General features: G+C 32.4%; 1 protein-coding gene across 1 annotated transcript in view; it reads left to right on the top strand.

The window, feature by feature from the left end:
* The window catches only part of LOC119834460 (homeobox protein goosecoid-like), a 21,831-nt gene extending 4,931 nt beyond the window's left edge, over positions 1-16,900 (top strand). Inside the window, exons 2-3 of the mRNA XM_038358827.1 lie at positions 1,606-1,844; positions 15,445-16,900. Coding sequence (XP_038214755.1) covers positions 1,606-1,844; positions 15,445-15,654 — 449 coding nt within the window. The 3' untranslated portion in view covers positions 15,655-16,900. The remainder of the gene's footprint in view (positions 1-1,605; positions 1,845-15,444) is intronic.
* The last annotated feature ends 4,921 nt before the right edge of the window (positions 16,901-21,821 follow it).

Here is a 21,821-nt window from a genome sequence, read left to right as displayed (position 1 = left end):
AACATATAGGCAACTTTTTATCCCGATATTCCTACGGGATACAGACTTACGCAGGTGAAACCGCGGGGCGCAGCTAGTTTGTTATAAATAAATCAGTAAATCAATGAAGAATTGTAATGTGTTACAAATCTATTTATAATTTTATAGTTACAAACATGTTCTTATCATTGATATATTGTATGGTACACTTACTCTATTTAGGTTACTAAAGTGTACATCCTTGCAAAGAATAATAAAAAAGAGAAGCTTCTAAGTTTAATAGAACTTTCGTTTATACAATAGATTCCTGATATACAATGCGGTTTAAAGGTAAGAGGGCATCGGTTTACAAACTGTATACATTAACTGCCTACTTTGGATAAGTAGGAATAAGGAAAACGGTGCCTCGGGCGAGCCCTCGTGTCGCAGTTTCAGATCGGAGGGGAAATGGGAATACAGGGTTTATCTCAATTAAAGTATTTTTTCCTCTATAAACACTCTTTTAAATTTAAAAGATGGGCTTCTAAGATTGTTGCTATAGGATAAAAGATAAGTAAGTTCAAATACATTTGATGGAGTTATTCTTACGTAATAATCAAGGTTTTATTATTTAAAAAGTTGTAATTAATTCGAGATTTATACACCTATCACCTTCTAGCTTCATTTTTTGGGTTCTGAAATTGAATTGATGTGAGTGTCATGTCTATCGATGATTTCATTCTTTGTTCTACATATTATTTGCCTTTTAATTATCTGTAGTGCTATAACTACTGTAACTCCAAGCTCCAACTCCAGCTAATTATTGAGACAAATTTTCAACAACCCAGCCAGATCCATACTTTTTATCAAATAAATAATATTACTAATAAAGTACAAATTACAAATTTGATAAAAATGAAAACGTTAGAAATGCTAATCCACCGTAGGAGATCTTTAGCTTTACGAATTGCGCTAAAATAAAGTAAAAATATATTAAAATAAAACCACAGTTTGAGAACGCAACATCGATAGCGTCTTAGCGTAGCGCCGCTAGCGATAAAAGCTTTTATGCTTCCATCGGAAATAATACATCGTAATACCTCACCGAGGTTAAAGGAAATATGCAAAAATATTCAATTCTTATTTGTAGCGATAATATTTTTAACGGTTGGTGAGGTCCGTCGACTGGCTCAGAGCGCGGGGTAGACGAGGGCCTTAAGCTGGGGTATTCATGCTTCGATCGTCTTGCCTCATGCTAATTCTAATACAGTCTGACGTTCGTGATCCTGTTCGGTTTGTATTTTTTAAGATTCTTAGCCGAATTTGGCGCAAAATCAATGGAGTGTTTACTTTCTTAAGCATCTGACGTCATTTGTCGTTTGTTTTTCTTTGTGAAGCTAGCCGGCTTGGCGAAATTTGCAAAGCCATAGAGTTTCTTGACAATTTTTTTCCCTATTTTCTTTACATTTACAACCTATCCTATTATGAGTGCAACGAAACCAAAATTATCAAATTCGGCTCAGTGATACTCGAGTTTTAAAAGATATATATGTTTAATTTTTAACAATTCGTATCCATCCTTATCATTAAAAAACTCCTCGAAATCAACAAAATACATAACTTGATATCCCAAACTTTTGTTGTCAGGTGTTAGCAACGCAGTGACAAATGCCAGCAACTATGCAAATTTGTACGGCGGATACGCGGCTGCGGCGCTGGCTGGTCTATCAGGCCCTCCCCCCAAACGCAAGCGCCGACATCGAACAATCTTCACTGAGGAACAATTGGAGCAATTAGAGAGCACATTCGATAAAACACACTATCCAGATGTCGTGCTGAGAGAGCAACTGGCGTTGCGAGTCGACCTAAAAGAAGAAAGAGTTGAGGTACGAGTCTGTCAATTTTTAAATATTTATGTATGTGTGTTTTTGATATAAAATAAAAAGGTAGTTTTGTGATAGCGTAGGTAATAAATTTTTTAAGAAAACTCTACAAACATAAACAAACAAAAAAAAAATTATGAAAAACTTTTTGGTTTTCTATCTGAGATGTAAAGAAAGTTTGCATTTTTTGATTTTGAAATTTCAAATAATACTCATAATACAGTCCGGTTTTATTAATATTTATATATGTTAGAAAGAAGAGAATTTTAAGATTATATCACTGTTCTAGCACTGCGTTTGCACTCACACTTTACTATTTAGTATTTTAGCACTGTTCCTGTTAATATAAATGTAGGAAATACACACAACTCCTTGAAAAATCCAACCTTAGTGACAAAAGTGAAATATAGGAAATATCGACAGTACTCCAGGGTTCTTATGCATGATTGATTTATTGGAAAAATATGATTAAATGACAAAAATATCCAAGTATATATTCGAAAACGTGGTGGACTTATTTTCTTAAATATATTTAAAAAGAACGAAAGGACAGTAATGCTTTACATGATTAATACACGACATACTACCAACTATAATTAGAAAGATTATAAGAATTATGTACAGTTCTTATGAATAAGATTGTTTGTAGCGATTGCCGAACTAATTTCGAGAATTCTAAACTGATGTTTGAAATACAGCACTACAACCCTTATGTGATAAGTTATTTTAATGTTAAATTATGTTTCTGAACGTCTAAAGAAATGGGAATGCATAAGCTAGCTGGATGATAAATATAAAATTTATTGGCTGTTTGAACCCCTTTATGATGAATCAGTAGGATCAAGTAATGTTGCCATGTAACCTATACATTTCTTCATTTACTGTATTGTAAATTAATTTACTTTTAATTTTTATATTATTATGTTGATCTATTAATAGGAGCATTTGAGAATTTATATATAAATCTGATATAGAAGTCTCTTTTATAGTTTATTTCTAGCAACAATTATCTGAACACAGAATATTTATTTTACGACTGTGCAAAAAATATAATTTTCAGTATCGCATTCTCTATCTATAAAAACTTTTTCAGCTTGATGTACCTACGCTTTAGAACCGTTAGGTCTAGCAGAAAATACCTATTTAGTGATATAAGGTTTAAACGTAATGAGCGTTTGCAGCCTGTATCAGCTTCATACACATAGAAAGTTTCCGTGCATTGAGGTTTTTAACGGTTAATTCTTCTGAAGTATCATAATATTAGTGACTGCATAGTACATACTTGAAACCTAAATGTATATGTGTGTAGGTAGTGCTAGTTCTTCAATTTTATATTTACAACTGTTCTAAATAAATGTATATTCACACCAACACTACTGTAGTGAAACGTTAATAAACAGCAGAGTCAATAAGTAAATACAATGACGTGACATCTTATACACGCCAACAAAATGTGGGTGGCCCGAACCAAAAAACTGTATTATGTTGAAGTACCTTCTGTCAATAGTATAATCTACTAATAGGTTTCTCTTCATGTTTTAAACTTACGAGTAAAATGAAACACGTAATTTATGAATTATTTTACGTGCAGTATATTGTATCTTAATTTAATTACTTAATGTAAGGAATTGCATTTATGTTGGAAATTGAATTAAAAAAGATGTATTTTGAGATTTTTATTGCAAGTAATATAAAACATATACTACTGAAAAGAATTATGGAACAATTCTATGCTTTGCAAAAATGCTATACAAAGCTTAAAGAAGTGCAGACTTCAGCGCTCGTAGTATGAAAATAAATGTATCGTTGCGAGAATTTTGGGCAGTTACCACGGGCAGGGATGTTTGCTGGCTACCGGTGTTCGTCGAGTGTGTGCTAAGCACTCAGTGCGCCACCCAGACAGACATCTCTCTATTATTTGCTTGACCGCATTTTTTATCCACGATATATTCTTGCGCAAATTTTTAATTTCCTGGAAATGTACAAGTTCGTTAAAGATGAGAAAGTGCCAAGTTTATTAAAAATTCAGTGTTTTTGATTATGATTCCCGAGATAATTAAGTTTCCAATAATATTTATTTATTAACTGCGCCCCGCGGTTTCACCCGCGTAAGTCTCTATCCTGTAGATATATCGGGATAAAAAGTTTTCTGTGTTATTCCAGTTGTCCGTCGTTCGTCGTTGTCTCACAAAATTTCACATTTATAATATTAGTAGAATTTTTAATAAGTGGAATATAATGTTTAAATATTTTGATAATTCCATATTAAAGAACAAAAGTCATTTACACGTTTCGACAACCAAACATGCAAACAGTAAACAATAGTCCAATTACACGAAAAGTAAATGTAGTATTTGTGCATAACACATATTGTATATATTTTACTTATTAATTCAACATGGAAAAACGTCAATAATCAAATAAGTTAGAAAATATTGCAATTATACAGATAAACATCAGACCCACCTGATTAATTTAAGTGGCTCTGTAAGGCTTCCCGCGCCGGCACTCGGTAGACGGGAGTAGCCGCCGACACGTACAACTAAGTGTAAACTTTTTATTAAAGAATCCATAGGAAATCAGCGTCAGTACACTTTTCAATAGAGAATTTTAGCCCGGGGCAAATAAAAAGGGACGCTCGCGGGTGAGACGGTGCCGCGAAAATTAATCTGAGTTAATTAAATTTGATTTATTTATGCTAGCCTGAGCCGAGGGCTGGGAAAACGTTAAAAGCACAACAATGCGGCTAATGAGGGGTCACTTATAAGGCTTTTTCTCGGATAACGGAGTTTTCGCGATTTGCGTAACTTGCAACTTGGTGTTTTCGTTTAATGATTTTATTTCCTTGCAACCTTACTGTTACGTATTTTACATAACTGTTAAGAACGGTTAAGCGTTTCCTATTTTATTATTTTGTACGTTGTTATAGTACAAAATAATGCATAGTTATTTTAAAGTAAAGAGTAGCTAGGTAAATAACACATTTGAAATTGTTTAGGTAATTACTTAATAGAATTAAAATAAAAAAATACCTACATATCACATGAGCGAAAAGAAAAATTTCAATATTAACTTTTGTCCACATTCAAAGCGATGAGAGCAATGGAAGGCATACGTAGAAATGTGTACCTAAATATCGACTCATTACTAAAATTGAAAATGTTTCTTAATTTTTTTTAATGTAGAATGCAATATATGATTTTTAAAAACAAAACTTAATGAAATAAAAGTACAGTCCCTCAACAGTAAACATCGCGGGTTTTAAATGTGTGATGCGATGATCAAATCAAAATTTTTAAATGACAAACTTTTGGTGTTAGCAAAATTAATGTAATTTACTTTGATAAATAGAATCCTTCGTATCAGTAATAAATCTATACTTTATATATATACTTATATTATAAACCGAAGAGTTTGTTTGTTTTAACACTATAATCTCAGGAACTACTTAGTTCGCTTTGAAAAATTTTTTCAGTGTTAAATAGGCCATTTATTGAGGAAGGCTATATATGTACGACGGGCGAAGCCGGGGCGAACCGCTACTATCATATAAAAGTCAGACACAATAATCAAATAGGTATAATAAGAAGCTTAAATAGGTATGTTATATTAGACTCGTTATTTATTGAAGTCTTCATTCTTATTACTTATTTTAACTAAGTCAACTATTATTGGGTTATTTTTAAGGTAATTTAAATAAATGGAGTACTAAATTTGCTTAATAGATACATTTTTATGTATGTTCGTAGATAGTCTTATTTATAAAACGATTTTGATGACAACTTTTTGTTATACACAAAACAATGAAAGGGCGGTGATATGATGCAATGATTAGAAAAACGGGATCTAATGATGGCATCCCAGAAAAAGTAGAAGGGAATTGATGGGCACTTTCTACGTATATGAGTTTTGGGTGTCATTAAGAGTCTGGTGATGAAAACTAAGGATATTTAATACATAAACACTTCTTGATGATGCAACAGCACAGTTCAATTTTAATGTTGTAGACCAACCTCAACTACACTTTTTTTTTGGTTCAAAAAAAGTTTATTGAAAACCAAAACTCAATTTTATTCACAATCACAAAAGTCATAGAAAACTCGGAGATATTGTTTTCACGATAGCTACAAGCATCGATCACGCGACCAACTAAGATAAATTATTAAACGTATAGATTTGTAAATAGGAGAATGAAGCCAAAAAAAAAAACAGTTTTACGGTAACAATGTTGATTTCGTTGCCCCTGTATTTGCGCAGCGGCAATTGGAAACTGCATTATTAAAACGCTTTTGTTTTGGCATCACAACACTTGCTCAAAATCGAGTTTACGTTAATTTAACTGTTTTGTTCTCTGTAAACACATTTATATAAGTGATTTTTTATTAATGAAAAGGTGTGTTTTTTGGATCTGTAGTCCTAATTATAAAATAGGTAATTGGTAATTTTGATGTATTAAAATGCTGGGCTATGGATGCTTAGTTACTGGTTTATGACTTTGTTGATGAACATATTAAAATAATTCAAATTTAATAAAATAATTCTTAAACTAAGACTTTGTTTGACCCTTTATTGTCGTGGGCATTATTTTAGTATGGAATCATGAAAAGAAATGAAAATCTAAAAAAAAAAATAACCAATCGATAAAAAACGAAAAGCCCTAAAAAACGAAAAACAAATCAAAACGAATGATTGTCATATTCTAATAGGTAGTGCCCGAAGGTACCTAGCTAATAAATAGATATCAAGTATATGCGTAAGGTCTTTACATAAAAATTGCCTATCGAAGCATCGAGAGCACTATTTAACATACTATAACAAATAACATTATACTAATTATAGTATTAACCCAGTAAGGCTAAAGTATTATTTGAGCCTTTGAAGCCGTTGCTTTCTCGTCAATCCATTCTTCATTGCTTTCCAATTTGAAGTCGGCAATTCATTTGTAGAAGCGTAAGGTCTGCAATCGACCTTACGCTTCTCCAACTGTTCATTGGCGGTGGTAGCGCTTACCATCAGGCGACCAGCTCCATTGCCGACTATGAGATAAAATAAGGCCTTAGGTAATGATATTTTTTGATAACATTCGTTATTTATAAACGTTTTAAAAATGTCTATATCTAAAATGTCACTACAGTTTCTTTATGTAATAAATTGTTGCCATTATAAAACAAACTTTTCCAAATATGTAATAGTGTCTCCGACAAAGCGATAAGATAAATTAATTTAAAAATAACAAAATAAATAGAAAAATTGGATCTGACGAACATACTTAGTACCTTTTTTCTTAATTATGTGAATGAGTGATGTCTCTTGTCAGTGTCAAAGAAGGTGTCAATCTACACTAATATTATAAAGAGGAAAACTTTTAGAAATTAAAAACTTTTCAACGGATTTTAAACGCGATTTATTCATTATATTATTTTCGAGGAAAACTTTGTTTATTTGTTTGGTTGTAATGAATAGGCTCAAAAACTAGTGGACCGATTTTAAAAATTCTTTCACCATTCGAAAGCTACATTATCCACGAGTAACATAGACTATATTTTATTTTGGAAAAAAATAGGTTTCCGTAACATATTTTTATCAATATTCTATGGCGTTGCGAAGTTCGCCGGGACAGCTAGTTTGAAATAAAATCGGTCCAGTGCAAATCGGACTCGCGAACTTAGCGTTCCGTACAACGTCACTTGCAAGAAAATTGGCCACCCATCTAATTTATGACAGTGCTAATCATTATTTAAAACCTATATTAAGTGTTGTTATAGCGGCAACGAATAGGTAGTAGTAGAATGTAATAATAATCATCCATGAAACATTCCACTGTCTTACTATCACAGTTCATGAGATACCAGTTTATTCGATTGCAGCTTTATGAATTACAAATCCTTATTTATATTTTTGACAATATCTTACTGATATTTTCCGTCGTCACATTAGGCTTACACCATCATATTTATTTATACCTCTTTCATACAAGTATATCTACAATTTATATTATCGAATCTTATTACTATTATGTGCAAAAACGTAATACTATAATAAACGTAGAATAATTTATTAGAAAACCTCATCTTATTAGTTAATGGTGATCTCTTCTAGCCAACCGGGGCAAAGCTGCGAAAATTGGATTTATCTTTCTTTCACATAAATGCAATTAATACCAACTCCACTGTAGATATATTGCTTTAGAATTTTAACGTTTAAAAAACTAATAAAAACAATTTAATGATAGAATCATCTAAGCTGTCTCATATGCGTAGGTATACAGAGTACCTATACATAAGGAAATTATTTAATCCCGGCGATCCTCATAAGGACTATAAATAAACTCATGAAATAATTTTAGTCTCACCGATCCTTGATAAGAAAATATGTGAAAAACCGTAATATGTCAGATATTAATTAATAACTGATTAAGTAATTATTATAAAACCGAACCTAACAATACTTGTAATGCTAAAAATATAGTGGCCCAAGTTTCTTCTACGTATACCCACTTAAGCTTGTAAGCCCTTTGTTTTACTAACTAAAATTTGTAATTAATTTTGTATTATTGTACATATAATACCTACTGCCATGATTGAATATGTAATTAGAGAGAATATTGAACCCGGAGAATGTTAAAATTATTTCGCATTGTATCTTATTTTTCCCTTTCTTGGCCTCACAGATGAGATTGCTCGTACCTACTGTCAATATTATTTCTCGCATAATGAAGAGACAGCAGAGGGTTGGATATCATTGTTTTGTGGTGAAGACGTTTCAACTCTTTGCGTAATTAATAATTAAAGAGACATGTAATCTCGACTTGTCTCGCGAAATGGCCCGGGGCGTGCGACTTCATGTCAATGTTGATCTTTATTACGAGCGCTGTCTGATTAAATCTGTGGGGCTTATTCATCTGGCTCAGTGTTTTCTTTTGACACTCGTAATTAAATGATAATATATTAAATTACGATGATTTCGGATCTTAATTCAGATGGGAGGGTGTTATTAATTTATTTTATTCTATGTATTAATCAATCTACTGATGTTCGAAATTATTATATTTCATTATACGATTTATCTAGGCATACTTATATCTGGTCCCACCTTGAATCAAATACAGGATTTATATTTTAGTTATTTAGTTATTAAAAAAATTTAAATTAAGTTTAAAACATAAGCAATTAGAAAATAAGATGTGTATGTCGCCTACCGTAATCACGAGCAGTAACATTTATTTCGCATAGTGATCAAAATGCAACAGAATGACAAAGTATCCCCAGACAGCGATGAACAAGAAAAAGTGGGCGTGTCGCTCCGCCCAACGACATCGGGTTTCCTCATCACGCTGCACAGCCTCCCCCGACAGGACTTATCTCGTAATAGCTAGCTATATTAAAAGAGATACTCGCAATGTGTTACTAAGTAATAAAGCGGCGCGGCGCCATTTTGTCTTTTACTTCCGCAATAAAGCAATAACGCTTTTATAACTGAGCAGCGATCCGGCATGAAGTGATCAAAGAGTTCTGCCCTGCTTCGTTTTCCGCTTGTTAGTCCTCTTTGTTATGTCAAACGAAACGTACTCGAAGAAATATTTCAATTATATTATTTACTATCATTTACCCATCGTATGTAGAATATCTAATGTATGCAGAGATCGCAATATTGGAAGGGATGTACAATAAAGCTACAATTACTTTACAGCGTTTCCATCGCAACAATTGGAATATAAAATATTCCATTCAGAAAATAATCATATTCTTTGGGATATTAAGTTATATTATCTATTCCTTAGCAGTTCTTCATAGAACTTTTGTCTATTCACCGTGCTCTATCTGTACCAATAAATAAATTTTTAGTGTCTGCTCATAATATTATAATATCGGTTTTTACTACATACCATCTCTCACACATGCGCAAAAATAGTTTTTTTTTTACAATTTCTACTGTTTATCTGTCTGTCTAATTTATGTAACGCAGATAGATGATGTAATGAGTAATAACTGAGGTTAGTTTTTTGCAATATTCCTATAAGAACGTTGGCATTCAAAGGTAAAAGGACAGAGAGAGCGAATATGTTTTGTACTATGTAAGTAGTGATTATGGAAATGAGTTCATGTTCCTGCTTTTTTGTAGCTTGTAGGCACTTACAATACTACAGTAATGCATTGAGACGTCATTGTAATTTCCATAGAGCACATTTTATGTTTTATGAAACAGGAAAACTAAAAATTACCATTTATTATCTATTTAATCGTTATTTCTAGATTAACAATACATATGTCTAAAATGTCCATGCTATAGATTAGTTTTCCTATCCTATAAATTTAGAGTTGAATATAATTGATTACTCATTCCGAATGTGGCCTTTTTGAAATGCCACATAGAGAACGTGGCTGGGTAAAGTATCACTCTATTATTTATGGACGCGTTCGATACGCAATACAAATTATTGTTTTCAAAGTATAACGTTTAGGGGAGAACGATGTTTGCAAAACGACCCCCCGGGAGCCCTACGGTTAGTCATCGCTTAACGAATTTCATTCTTACCCCTAATACATTAAGTCCTTTTTTGCGAAGAACCTTCGGTGATAAAATACTTTTTCGATTTACGTCATTTTCGAGGTTCTATAAAAGCAATCTTTTGACAATTGAATTTCGATTCGGCTGACGTATTGTGCGTAGATAGGACTTTATAGCAGTACAGAAGGGCGGTCATGGGTGTTTGCGTGTGGTAATTGATACGAAGTGACAGACACTAGGGGATTCTCTCTCTGCCTCCGGCCGAAAGAGGAATGATGTTTTGACATTACCGAATATAGATGGGTGTGATTTGAAGTGCCCTTTGTGGAATTATACTCACGAACGGCATCTTTAATATTGACTAATGCATTTCACTGCTAATGGGGAGTTGAAATACGACAGGTGTAAGAGCTTTCACGCGGCTTATAAAAAATGCGAGATTTGCCGCAGTCCTTGTGATGGGCTTTTAATTAGTATAATCTGAGGCAAAAATTTAAATTTCACAGTAATTTTTCAGCTTTCGTCAAAATATGTCTATAATTAGAAGAGAAAAAGAACCTATAAATAAGTACCACTAAATATTTAAGTTTATTGGATACGTAGACATTGGTTAAACTTAAACATATTATATTTAATAATATATTCAGTCTCTCTATATTGAATCAAATCTCTTATTGGTTAATTTATCCGTTAAAATTATAAATTGAGTAAAGCTGCACGATAATTGTGTTTTTATACTCGTAGATGTGTCCAATTGATTGGATTGATACAATTACATTTGCACACATCTAACCATACATGGAAGTTTCATCAAAATAAGCTAAATGCTTTATCTTTGATCTATTCTTTCGAGATGTTTATGAATTATATGTGTATATATTCGATTTTCCGAAAACTGTTCTTTATTTCCTGTGAAATGATAAACATTATTAAAAATATTGAGATATAATTAATAATAACAGAAAGTTAAACAAATTGAATAGCCTGTTTAGCCATAGTCGCGTATTTTCATAATTTGGAAATATATAGACAATTATCCTTAAATGATAGAAAACAGTAGTGAATGTAAATTAAATCGACATTAAAGTATCAGAGGCGGATCAGGCGGTCCATTAATAAATCAGTTCGCTAAAACCGTAATTGTAATCTCAAACATGGCGGAGGGGAGTTGTTTGTTCTAACAACATTATTACAATAAGTTTGGGCTCGGTTCGCCGCCACTCCAAGCCCCGTGCGCTGTTCACACGCCATTTTACGTATCAATGTATCGATATCACGTTTAAATTTAGCCAAATGTTATTTTTATTAAAAGCAGATATGGAAGTAAGTGGTCACTGAGCGTTGTGATTAGTAAGTTGCTTTACAATTGGTTTAATGAAATCTTTATATTGTAATATAGGTACTCTATCCTATCTTCTACAGGTTATATAGTAAATATTTAGAAATCCATAGAAATACCACAGAAAATATAATTATATACCACCTACTACTTTTAACGCCAAACGTCCTTAAAAGTAGTTGGCCTAACTAAATGATGAAAGCATGTAAATATTGTAGTCATTCTGTTCGGAAATGTCTTAATAATTTGCACTTTCGAAAATGATAACCTCATAATCCTGAAAACTCTTGCAAAATGCGTTGTGTGGTTTTTTATTTTTAGTGGATAAACAGACAGACAAGATAGGATATGACAGGCATAGATTTGATACTACGCATACGATATAATTTTAAGATATAAAAAAAGATGTACATCAAAACATGGCATCCATTGTCCTCTATTTTCTCATTGCAATACCCGGAGTAATGCAATGAGAAATAAGATAAATTTGAATCTAATTGGTCTGACTATATTGTAATTTCTTCTCTCAATTTGGAGTAGTTTAATCCAGACTTTAAGACGCTCTCAGAAATTACGTGATCTTGATTGAATTTGATATAATTAAATAGTGAATATTGGCGGAAAACGTTGTCCGCTTGCCGTCGGCTACTCTTGTGGTGATGTGAGAACAGGCGTCGAGGCGTGGTACGCATAGCCAGGGGCTGTCCACGCCCCTTGTCATCTGGTCGTCTTCCCAAACCACACTCGTTACGCTATTAGCATGACTCTATCATATCGTGCTACAACTTAAATGATCTTCATACAAGGGGCATTAGAATTACAATGCACAAATGTTTAGGTTGGTATTTTTTTTGCATATCGATGATTTGAAGGGAGAAAGGCCATCCTTTTTTTCCAGCATAAGTTTATTTTAAAATCACAATACGGGTATTTAAATGTCTCTTGTTTTAGCAAGGTTGTGAAGTTGTATATAGACCGTATATAATATATCTTTGGTTCGCGTTCCAAGGATTAATAATTTCATAATCGTAACTAAGTATTACCAAAAGTTAATTATTCTATCCCAAAATCAATAAAGTTTAACGTAGCTAAACTAATAATCTACTATAGAAGTTATACAATACCCTCTGTTTGACTTTCGTATACTGTGTCCCGGAAGCTTTGATATTATGTAATGCGGGTATGCATATTTCTGAGTAGTGCAGAGAGTACAATAGAATTTCATTATTTCATGCTCTTGGTTAAAACAATCGTGCACTTCTGCAGATAGAGGGAAATGGAAGCTTAATAGGTATGGGTCTGTAAATGGAAGATTTACGAAACGATGCGGATGATAAAAGGAGCCCTATGGAATCTTGAAGCTAATTGAAGGTTTAAAAACTTTCTAGTTATCAGTGTTGAAGTTTATTAGATGGCACATTCATATAGGAGAAAGAGAAGAGAAACTATAAAAATAAATCATGTTTAGTTACTTGAAAGATAGGAAGCTAAGTCTTCCCAACAGAAACGTTTTATTTTTATTATTATTCATAGTTTTCTTTCTTTTACCTAGTATATATATCTTTCTTTTACCTATATATAGTTTTCTTTCTGTAATCCTTATATAACTTAGATACATCTAGATAATTATGGTGTGATTTTTATAATCTAATAAACTAATTTCTAAAATTCTCGTGTCGCGGGTGCTTACAAAACTTATTGGAAAGGGCTCTACCAATATTCGACTAAAATTATGTGTGCATATCGGGTAGGTCTGAGAATCGATCAACATCTGTCTTTTCACACCAATAAAGATAAGAGTAACAGAACAAAGCAGAGCAACGTTTGTCGGGTCGGTTAATAAAATTGTTGATTTCTAACGTGTTGCCATGAACATAATTAGATTTCAAGATATAATCAAACAATGAACGAGTTAACTACACAAAAGCGTGCACACAAAAGAGCGTAAAGCTAATCTTATTGCGGGTGACGACAATAGTTAGAGAGAGGAGATATGATCGCAGCGAGAAGCTGCAGACGCCCTCAAGTCTGTCGGTGGCGGCCATATTTGCCGCTCGAATGATCCAGAATGCGGCAGCCGATGTGCGAAAAGCCCGTCGCTCGTTATCCGAAAGTTAATAGGGCTTTTGTCGGGCTACCGACCGACACTTGTAATGCAATTAACGCGAACAATAGCGGTATCGTTGACGAATTATTTTCGACGCCTTAAAAGTCAGGGCGATTACGAATGAACGGATAATGTCACGCTATTATGTTTATGAATATAGCAAGTGATTTAAATATACCTATGTTTCTGAGAAAATCTCTTTGTTAATAAAAATAAAAATTAAAGATCTGAATGGGCCATTGTGTCTTATATGAGATAAAAGAGAGAACGTAAAAATTAAAAAAATGCCAATCTTTTAATCTTTTGATATCAATCATTTATTAGCAGCTATTGCGTTGTCGAATATGATTTAAAAGAATTAAAAAAATTCGATAAATTTACTTTATAAAGCATCCAGTTTTGGCGAAAATTTTATAATTGTTACGTATCTCATAACAATGAAATCCCATTTTCATCTCTACCCTTAAATTATACACTTTCTATACATATAACCGCTACTCTAAATATTATACTTTCCTTAGATGTTACTATATTGGCCCAACTAAGCAAAATGTTCCCAACTGCTGTAACAAGTATTCAGTGTGACGATACACGCAATGACCCTGAAACAAACAGTTTATCTGTAGGCGGTCGATTAGGTTTCAAATGGAGGTCAACAAAACATAAGGCAAAAACTTCAGTGAAAGTATAAAATTATTTCTGTTTCAATGTACAGCTTTATGTATCTCATTTGCAGACGATGGTGAATAAATATAGCACAGATAACCTCATATTAATAGATACGAATCAAAACTAACGACATTCTTTTATGACTAGTATTAAGCAAATATATTCTAAATTTATGAATGAATGAAAATTGCAAAGAGACCGCTCAACAGTATGTTGTGATGGTAGACATAAAGGCAGACTCGCCGACCACACGCAGAGCTCTGATACTTATCGGCGTTAAGTCGAGTGGAAGCAGCTCAACACGTATCCCAGGAAACCTCATTCAGAGAAAAAAAAAACCACTATTCACGTGCAAAGAACTAGGATATTATCAGCCCAGTAGCATGTCACGCTTGTTACAAGATTCGGACTATTCATTGTCGGATGACGATAAATATAATGTATTATTGATTGACTGTTGCTGTACAGTAAATTTGAATTGGGTCGGCTTCCTGTTATAGATATTAGAATATCTTTTCAAAGATGCATACAATTATACACTCGACTAACTCCGTGTTGGTGCACCTGAACAATTTCACAGCACAAATACGTTTGTTGATATATTTGAATGTTTGTAGGATTATCATTTTGCATTTGTTGAATTGCATTCATTAAATCGGTCCATTATAAAAATGTAGTAAGGATTATACATTTTGGAATTATAGGTTCCAGTAAAATGTAATCCAGTAAAATTTATTTATTATTTATTATATTTCTGATTCACTAGTTCTGCTCTATGTCTGGTTGACTAAAACTAGACTTAACTTAAAAGGCAGCCCTCCCTGGAATTAATTTAGTATCAAATAGGATCAATATAATTATTAGTTACAGCTAAGCATTTCTTATTTTGCTTACATATTTCAGTGCCATTATCGGTGCCGCTAAACAATTGAAATCGTTTACGAAACATATTTTGGTTTTAATTGACAATTTTTTTACAGGTTTGGTTCAAGAATCGTAGGGCCAAGTGGCGTAAACAAAAGCGTGAAGAACAAGAGAGGCTTCGCAAATTACAAGAGGAGCGTGCCTGTGGTCGCGCCCTTGTCCAGCAAAGGTCTCATATGGCGTCGCCCGTGCGACCGCCGCCCGCCCCACCTACACCGCGACCATACACCGATGAGTCTGAAGACTCTGACCTAGAAGTCGCTTAAGTGATATATGATACCTATATCATAGCTAAGCAGTGAGAAGACTCGTAAATTAGACAAAAACAGTTTCAGTTCAAGGGTTGAAAGACTTGTGAGATAAAGACTACAAAGTTGTGATGGTGTAAACTGATCGTTGTCGAGTATGGTGGATATTTTATTTCTAGAAACATTTGCAATTTATTTGCTTATCTATGTAGAAATTTTGTATTATTTATATAACTGTTAATATTACATAAACTTGTAGACTATAGTTAGTTAATATAAGCTCTTGTAATTATTTTAATCTATACTTTTTTATTTATAAGTATATCCGAGAAGGTAATATTAACACGCAAAGTACCTATAGTCTACGACACACGTGACTTAAATATCTCTATCTTGAGATATAAATTATACATACATCAATATAAAACAGGTGTTGAAGAATGATCATTATTTATAGCCTTTATTTATATAAGAATATGTAGAAAGAAGTGGATTAAGATATTAATTTACATAAGTACCAATGTAATTAATTACCTAGAAATTTATTTTGACCTACAATGCGATTTAAATAAAATCTCCAATGTACAGCTTTAAATAAACTTTGGATAATTATCTTTTAGTGTAGACAACACATAATATCTACAATAACTTTACATGCATTCTAATAAAATACAGTAAAATTCTGAATGACTTATAATGTTACTGAATAAATTGATAACAGTGCACTATTCGAAATGATAATATAACAAATTAACTTGTTAAAATTATTCAACTTCGTCAAAGTAGACATTGTAGCTAGATCTTAATTAATTAAATGAATAACCTTTACTGCTGTATAATAATAAAATATGCTTAGAACGTGGACTGCTGACTGGTAATACGAATTGGGAGGCTGAGATTCATACATACATACTTTTTGTCCTTACTGATGAAGGCAGATGTCATGGTCATTTCATATTGTAGCGTTCTTAAAATTATAGGATATTTTATTTATGTGTTCTGACCTGTATACATGGGTGATTATTATAAAAATGAAAAATAAATCAATTTCTTTAATAATGAAGTTTATAAGTGAGTCGATGATGTTTCTAGTTTGTCTAATTTTTACCGGATTTATACTTCCTTATATTTATTGTTTCCTTCGCCGAAATTCGTGTTGCTAGATATATGCATGTTTCTACCGTTAAAACTACAATAGTGCTGTTTGATCTTCGTAAAATTGCAATAATAATACGATGGTATTGTACGTTGTGCGTACATTCGTTTAATAGCAAATAAGTAATAAATTGCTTACCAAATTAGAATATTTTTGTGTTCTTATTTACCCGTTTAACGTTATTTAGCACCTATGTGTTAAAAATATTAATTCGTTTCCTTCCGCTTAAAATTTATTTCGGTATGAATATTATTTTATGTAATATCAAATGTGAGAGAAAATTTGTAGGCATGTGGTAGGCACCTACAATATTATTGATGTGTTTTTCTCTTGTATTGTTTTAATATTTGTTTTACATTATTTTTTCTTTATTATCAGAAATCCTTTCCAATATTCCATTTTAGCTGTATGTATAAGAATTGAATAAGTTCGCTCTACATAAATTAGCTTTACTTTAGGTAAAGTAATAAAATATTGTAAAATAAACCTATCCCTTACATATCGGAAACGATGATCGGACACCAAAAGTGATAGAAGGAATGTTATCCACATGCCAACTTGTGCATACAAATGACAGGGAAAACCATGGACACCATGACTGCATGACCTTGGCAATACCATATTTATTATGTCACCTAGTATGTCATCTGTCCTAACTTTGTCCATTCATACATTGTATTACAATTAATAAAATTACTCATTCTTGCGCATATCAATGCTATCAACATAGATAACTAATTTAAATAAAAACGTACTTAATTTATTTCGGTATTATTGAGGAATACCAAAATAAGGTACCTAATACTTAATAAGGTTATTATATAATTACCAATATTTTTACTGTTAATTCAAAATCCAATCAATGTACAATATATTTATAAATATAATTTAAAAAGATACAAAAAGTTTAAGTGCATTAATATATTGTAATTCAAATCCATATTTTTAAGCATGGGAAAACTGGAAATATCTTGTACAAAATATTTAACGAGCGCAAGCCTTATAAGCCTCTAATTTATATTTTATTTGCAAATATATACTTTATTATAGGATACCTACATTAAAAATGCAAACCTAAATGTCCTTTAAATTATGATCCTAGTGAATAACAGGATTATTGTCGAATGCCTTACGTTGAGGATATTTTTAAATAAATACTTAAATCTATCGTATTCAGACTCTACAATGAACTCGTCTATTAATTAATATAATATCACAGATAACATAATACTATATTAGCAATACTATATAGTTTTCAATGAGTTAGGGATATATTAACCAAACTAATGGGATAGTAAAAAAAAATTGTTTTAAAGTAATGCTTTATTGTTAAAGAAATAACATTAATGTTACCGTTTGTGTCGTGAAAACATAACAAGATTGTAGATACATCTCTAATGTCATCATTGTTGATTACTATCACGAACCTTTAAACTATTGTACATTTTTTTTTGTTAGTTTCGTTGCTTTTTGCGCTGTACGTGATCTCGTTGAATCCATTGTTTGATATTTTATAGGAAAATAAATACACAACGTACTATGACGTTATTTATTTTTTTAGATTAATTCAAACAAGTATTAGTACGCATACAAATAAGTATTAGGTATCTTATTTAGGCAAATATAGTTTTTTCTTGAAATAAGATCAATAATATAAATATATTATTACGCATTGAATAATTAGATAAATCGAGTGTCCAGGTGAGGTCATTTCTAGTAATAGGCAAGTGGGTAGGAATAAGCATATGCGTATGGGTAAGAGTATGCCAGTGGTGTGCTGTATGAGGCGACGTAGGCTGGGGCAGCGTAGTAGCCATACGTATCAAGCAGGACTTGAGGCTTCGCGAATGCCGACGCTACGAGCAGCATAGCTGCGATGAAGAACAAGCACTGAAACAAATATATACAACCTGTAGAACATTTAATGTTTTGACAAATTTTAATAAATACTAAATAGTCTTTATATAGATAAATCTAGTAAAGAAGATAGTCAGTATCTGGGTGTTTCAGGCTTTTGTTTTTCATGACACGAGCCGTAAAGTAACTTAAAAAAATAAATTTAGAAAACGTCCTATTACTTAAACCACGATTGCAGAAATTTATTATTTACTAAAAAAAATAATCGTAGCGTAACGTATTTAGAAGAAATACCTATACCTAACTTAATAATGATTTGTTTGTTCTTTCAAAACATATGAATATTAAGAGAAGGCTATATAAGCTAGTCTTTTTGCGCACCATTTTCTCAATAAATCTACACTATTTGTTAAATTTGATCGATTAAACTATTAAAGTGTAACTGTAAAAAAAAAAAATTCAACGATGTTACATTATCTCAATTCTTACCTGCTTGAACATGTTGATTGTTGTAAAACACAATAAAGTCGAAACAACAAAACTGATCTCTAGCAGGTCGCTAGATGAGGATGCTATCAACGGCTGTGACTGATTGCTCACGGATTCAATCTTATATTTATATAGGGGCCTGGGAGACTGACGTCCCGTCCGTGATATGAATATCATCGCCATGGCGTTCAATGATACCGGACATAATACTCTGCACAATGTCGCATTAAGCCTTAAGATTACTATGTCATTTCCATATTAAACCCGGATCACACCTGAACAATAGCTAAATGGACCGTCGAATCGCTTAAATAAATGTTGTCCTTATTACAATGGTTGAGTGATATAAACAGATCAGTTAGTATTAGCACTTAGATAATATTGTAAATATGATTTCTTTAGTAGTAAGTTCGTAACTTTTAAGTAGGTACGCTTTGTAAATGATATTAAGTGTTTTAAACGATTTCAACTTTATCTTTGTTTTGTAGTTCTTTAACTTTATTTTACACTAGTTATGTGTATCTACGCCTTGTCTAGAACTTATTTATTATGGATTAAGATTTATGCTGGTTGATTTGGTTGGTTAACTATTGAAACAATCTGGTCCTAGATAAAAACGAGTCAAGAAAAGCAGGCAGTTAAAAGTGTACCTTATATAATAATTTTACTGTGGATAAAATGAAAGCAATCGTAGCAATCTTAATATAAAAAAATATAATAAACATATAACAATACAACATCTATATCACGACAAAAGTAAATGATAGGTTTGTATATTAATAACAGTTAAACACCCTCCAATCTTATTATCCAATAATATGTTATATTAAAATCTTGTGGGATTTCTTATTTCTATCTAATAAAATAGTTGAAGCATTACAATGGGATAAGTAATTACAAATAAGAGGTTTCTTTTGCAACTTTAATGAGTATGGTGGAGAGAAGGGTAGAATAAAACCGATCAAGTGCGGCGTGTTGTGAACGTTTCGAGGTTTGTGACGATTTACAGATACGATTTACTAACAAGATAAATTTTTAAAATTTTGTGATTTAGCATTAAATATAGCATTAAATGCGATTTATGTACATTTGTAAAGAAGAATGTCCATAGAGCGATAAGTAAGTTTCAAAAAAAAAAAACAGTTAATCATCGTAAATTTTGTGATTATTTAACAGTCAGATTCAATGAATTGCAAAGAGGATCTAAATTAAAACGAAATACACAAAATATTACATTGATATTATTTACAAATCGCGGTTATGTTACGTATTGTTGTTGTATGATAACTAGTAAGATTATAATTGAAGATTTATATATCAGCGATCCGCCCTGGCTTCGCCCGTGGTACTTATATTGCCTATAAACTTTCTCAATAAATGGGCTATCTAACACTGAAAGAATTTTTCATATCCGACCAGTAGTTCCTGAGATTAGTACGTTCAAACAAACAAACAACCCTTCAGCTTTATAATATTACTAGCTGCGCCCCGCGGTTTCACCACCGTAAGTCCGTATCCCGTAGGAATATCGGGATAAAAGTTGCCTATATGTTAACTTTGAATTTGTTGCGACCCAGGTGGCAGTCTATAGCCCATACATTCTGGCGATAATGTGAAAAAACGCTGGCTGGATCCCGCCTCACAGCAATTTTTTTTATATAATTACAATTTTTCTAATATTTATAGCAGTGGTGGCTCAGTGGTGAGGACCTCGGACTTTAAAATCGATAAGTCGGCGTTAAAGACCAGGCGGAGCGTGAAGGAAATAAATTGATTTTTCAATTTTACCTGCACATGTGGACAACATCACCGCCGCTCAAAACGGTGAGGGAAAACATCGTGAGGAAACCGACATGTCTGAGAATCAAAAATTCGACGGCATGTGACATCTGCCAACCCGCACTTGGCCAGCTTGATGGACTATGGCTTAAAATCCCCATAAGAGACCTGTGTCTCAGCAGTGTGTACATATATGTGTGATGATGATGATGATGAAATATATATAAATGAAATGTCAATTTATGCGTTGGTAATATTAATGTAGGTAGCTAGGTATGTTTAGTTCGTGAGCAGAGATATTAATTATCAGATATGTCATTGTCTAAGTAGTCTGTGCTCGTTGGTGAAGGTAATGATGAAATCTTACCAAAAATAACAATAACGGGTCGGCATGTATAGGCGTACCTATGTATGATAATTGACAGATGCAGGCTTGCAGTGCATCATAATGAGTACGGTATATTCAATATTGCGTAACTATACTGCATCGCCCGATATGACGTTTTTAGAATATATACTTTATTGCCGTATTGTACGGTAGATTGTGTGTAGATTTTTGATTCAGTATTAAAGAACAATTGGATTGTATAAGAAATTATTACAAATATGATTTTATTAATGGAAGAATAACTCTTGTTCTAGTAATTTGCCTAATATTTGAACTCAAGGACATTCACTAATAGGCTTAATATTTATTACTTCTATCCTCAGAATTCGGATTGTAGGTAACCACGAAATCTTATATCTTTAAACGAGCAATTCTTGTATATATATATATATATATTGCTCGTTTAAAGGTATAAGATATATATATATATATATTTGGATCTCGGAATCGGCTAGAACGATTTTCATGAAATTTAGTATATAGGGGGTTTCGGGGGCGATAAATCGATCTAGCTAG

This window comes from Zerene cesonia, chromosome 19, assembly GCF_012273895.1.
Source record: "Zerene cesonia ecotype Mississippi chromosome 19, Zerene_cesonia_1.1, whole genome shotgun sequence".
In the NCBI taxonomy this organism is placed as follows: domain Eukaryota; kingdom Metazoa; phylum Arthropoda; class Insecta; order Lepidoptera; family Pieridae; genus Zerene; species Zerene cesonia.
This window is presented reverse-complemented; position numbering and strand designations above follow the sequence as displayed.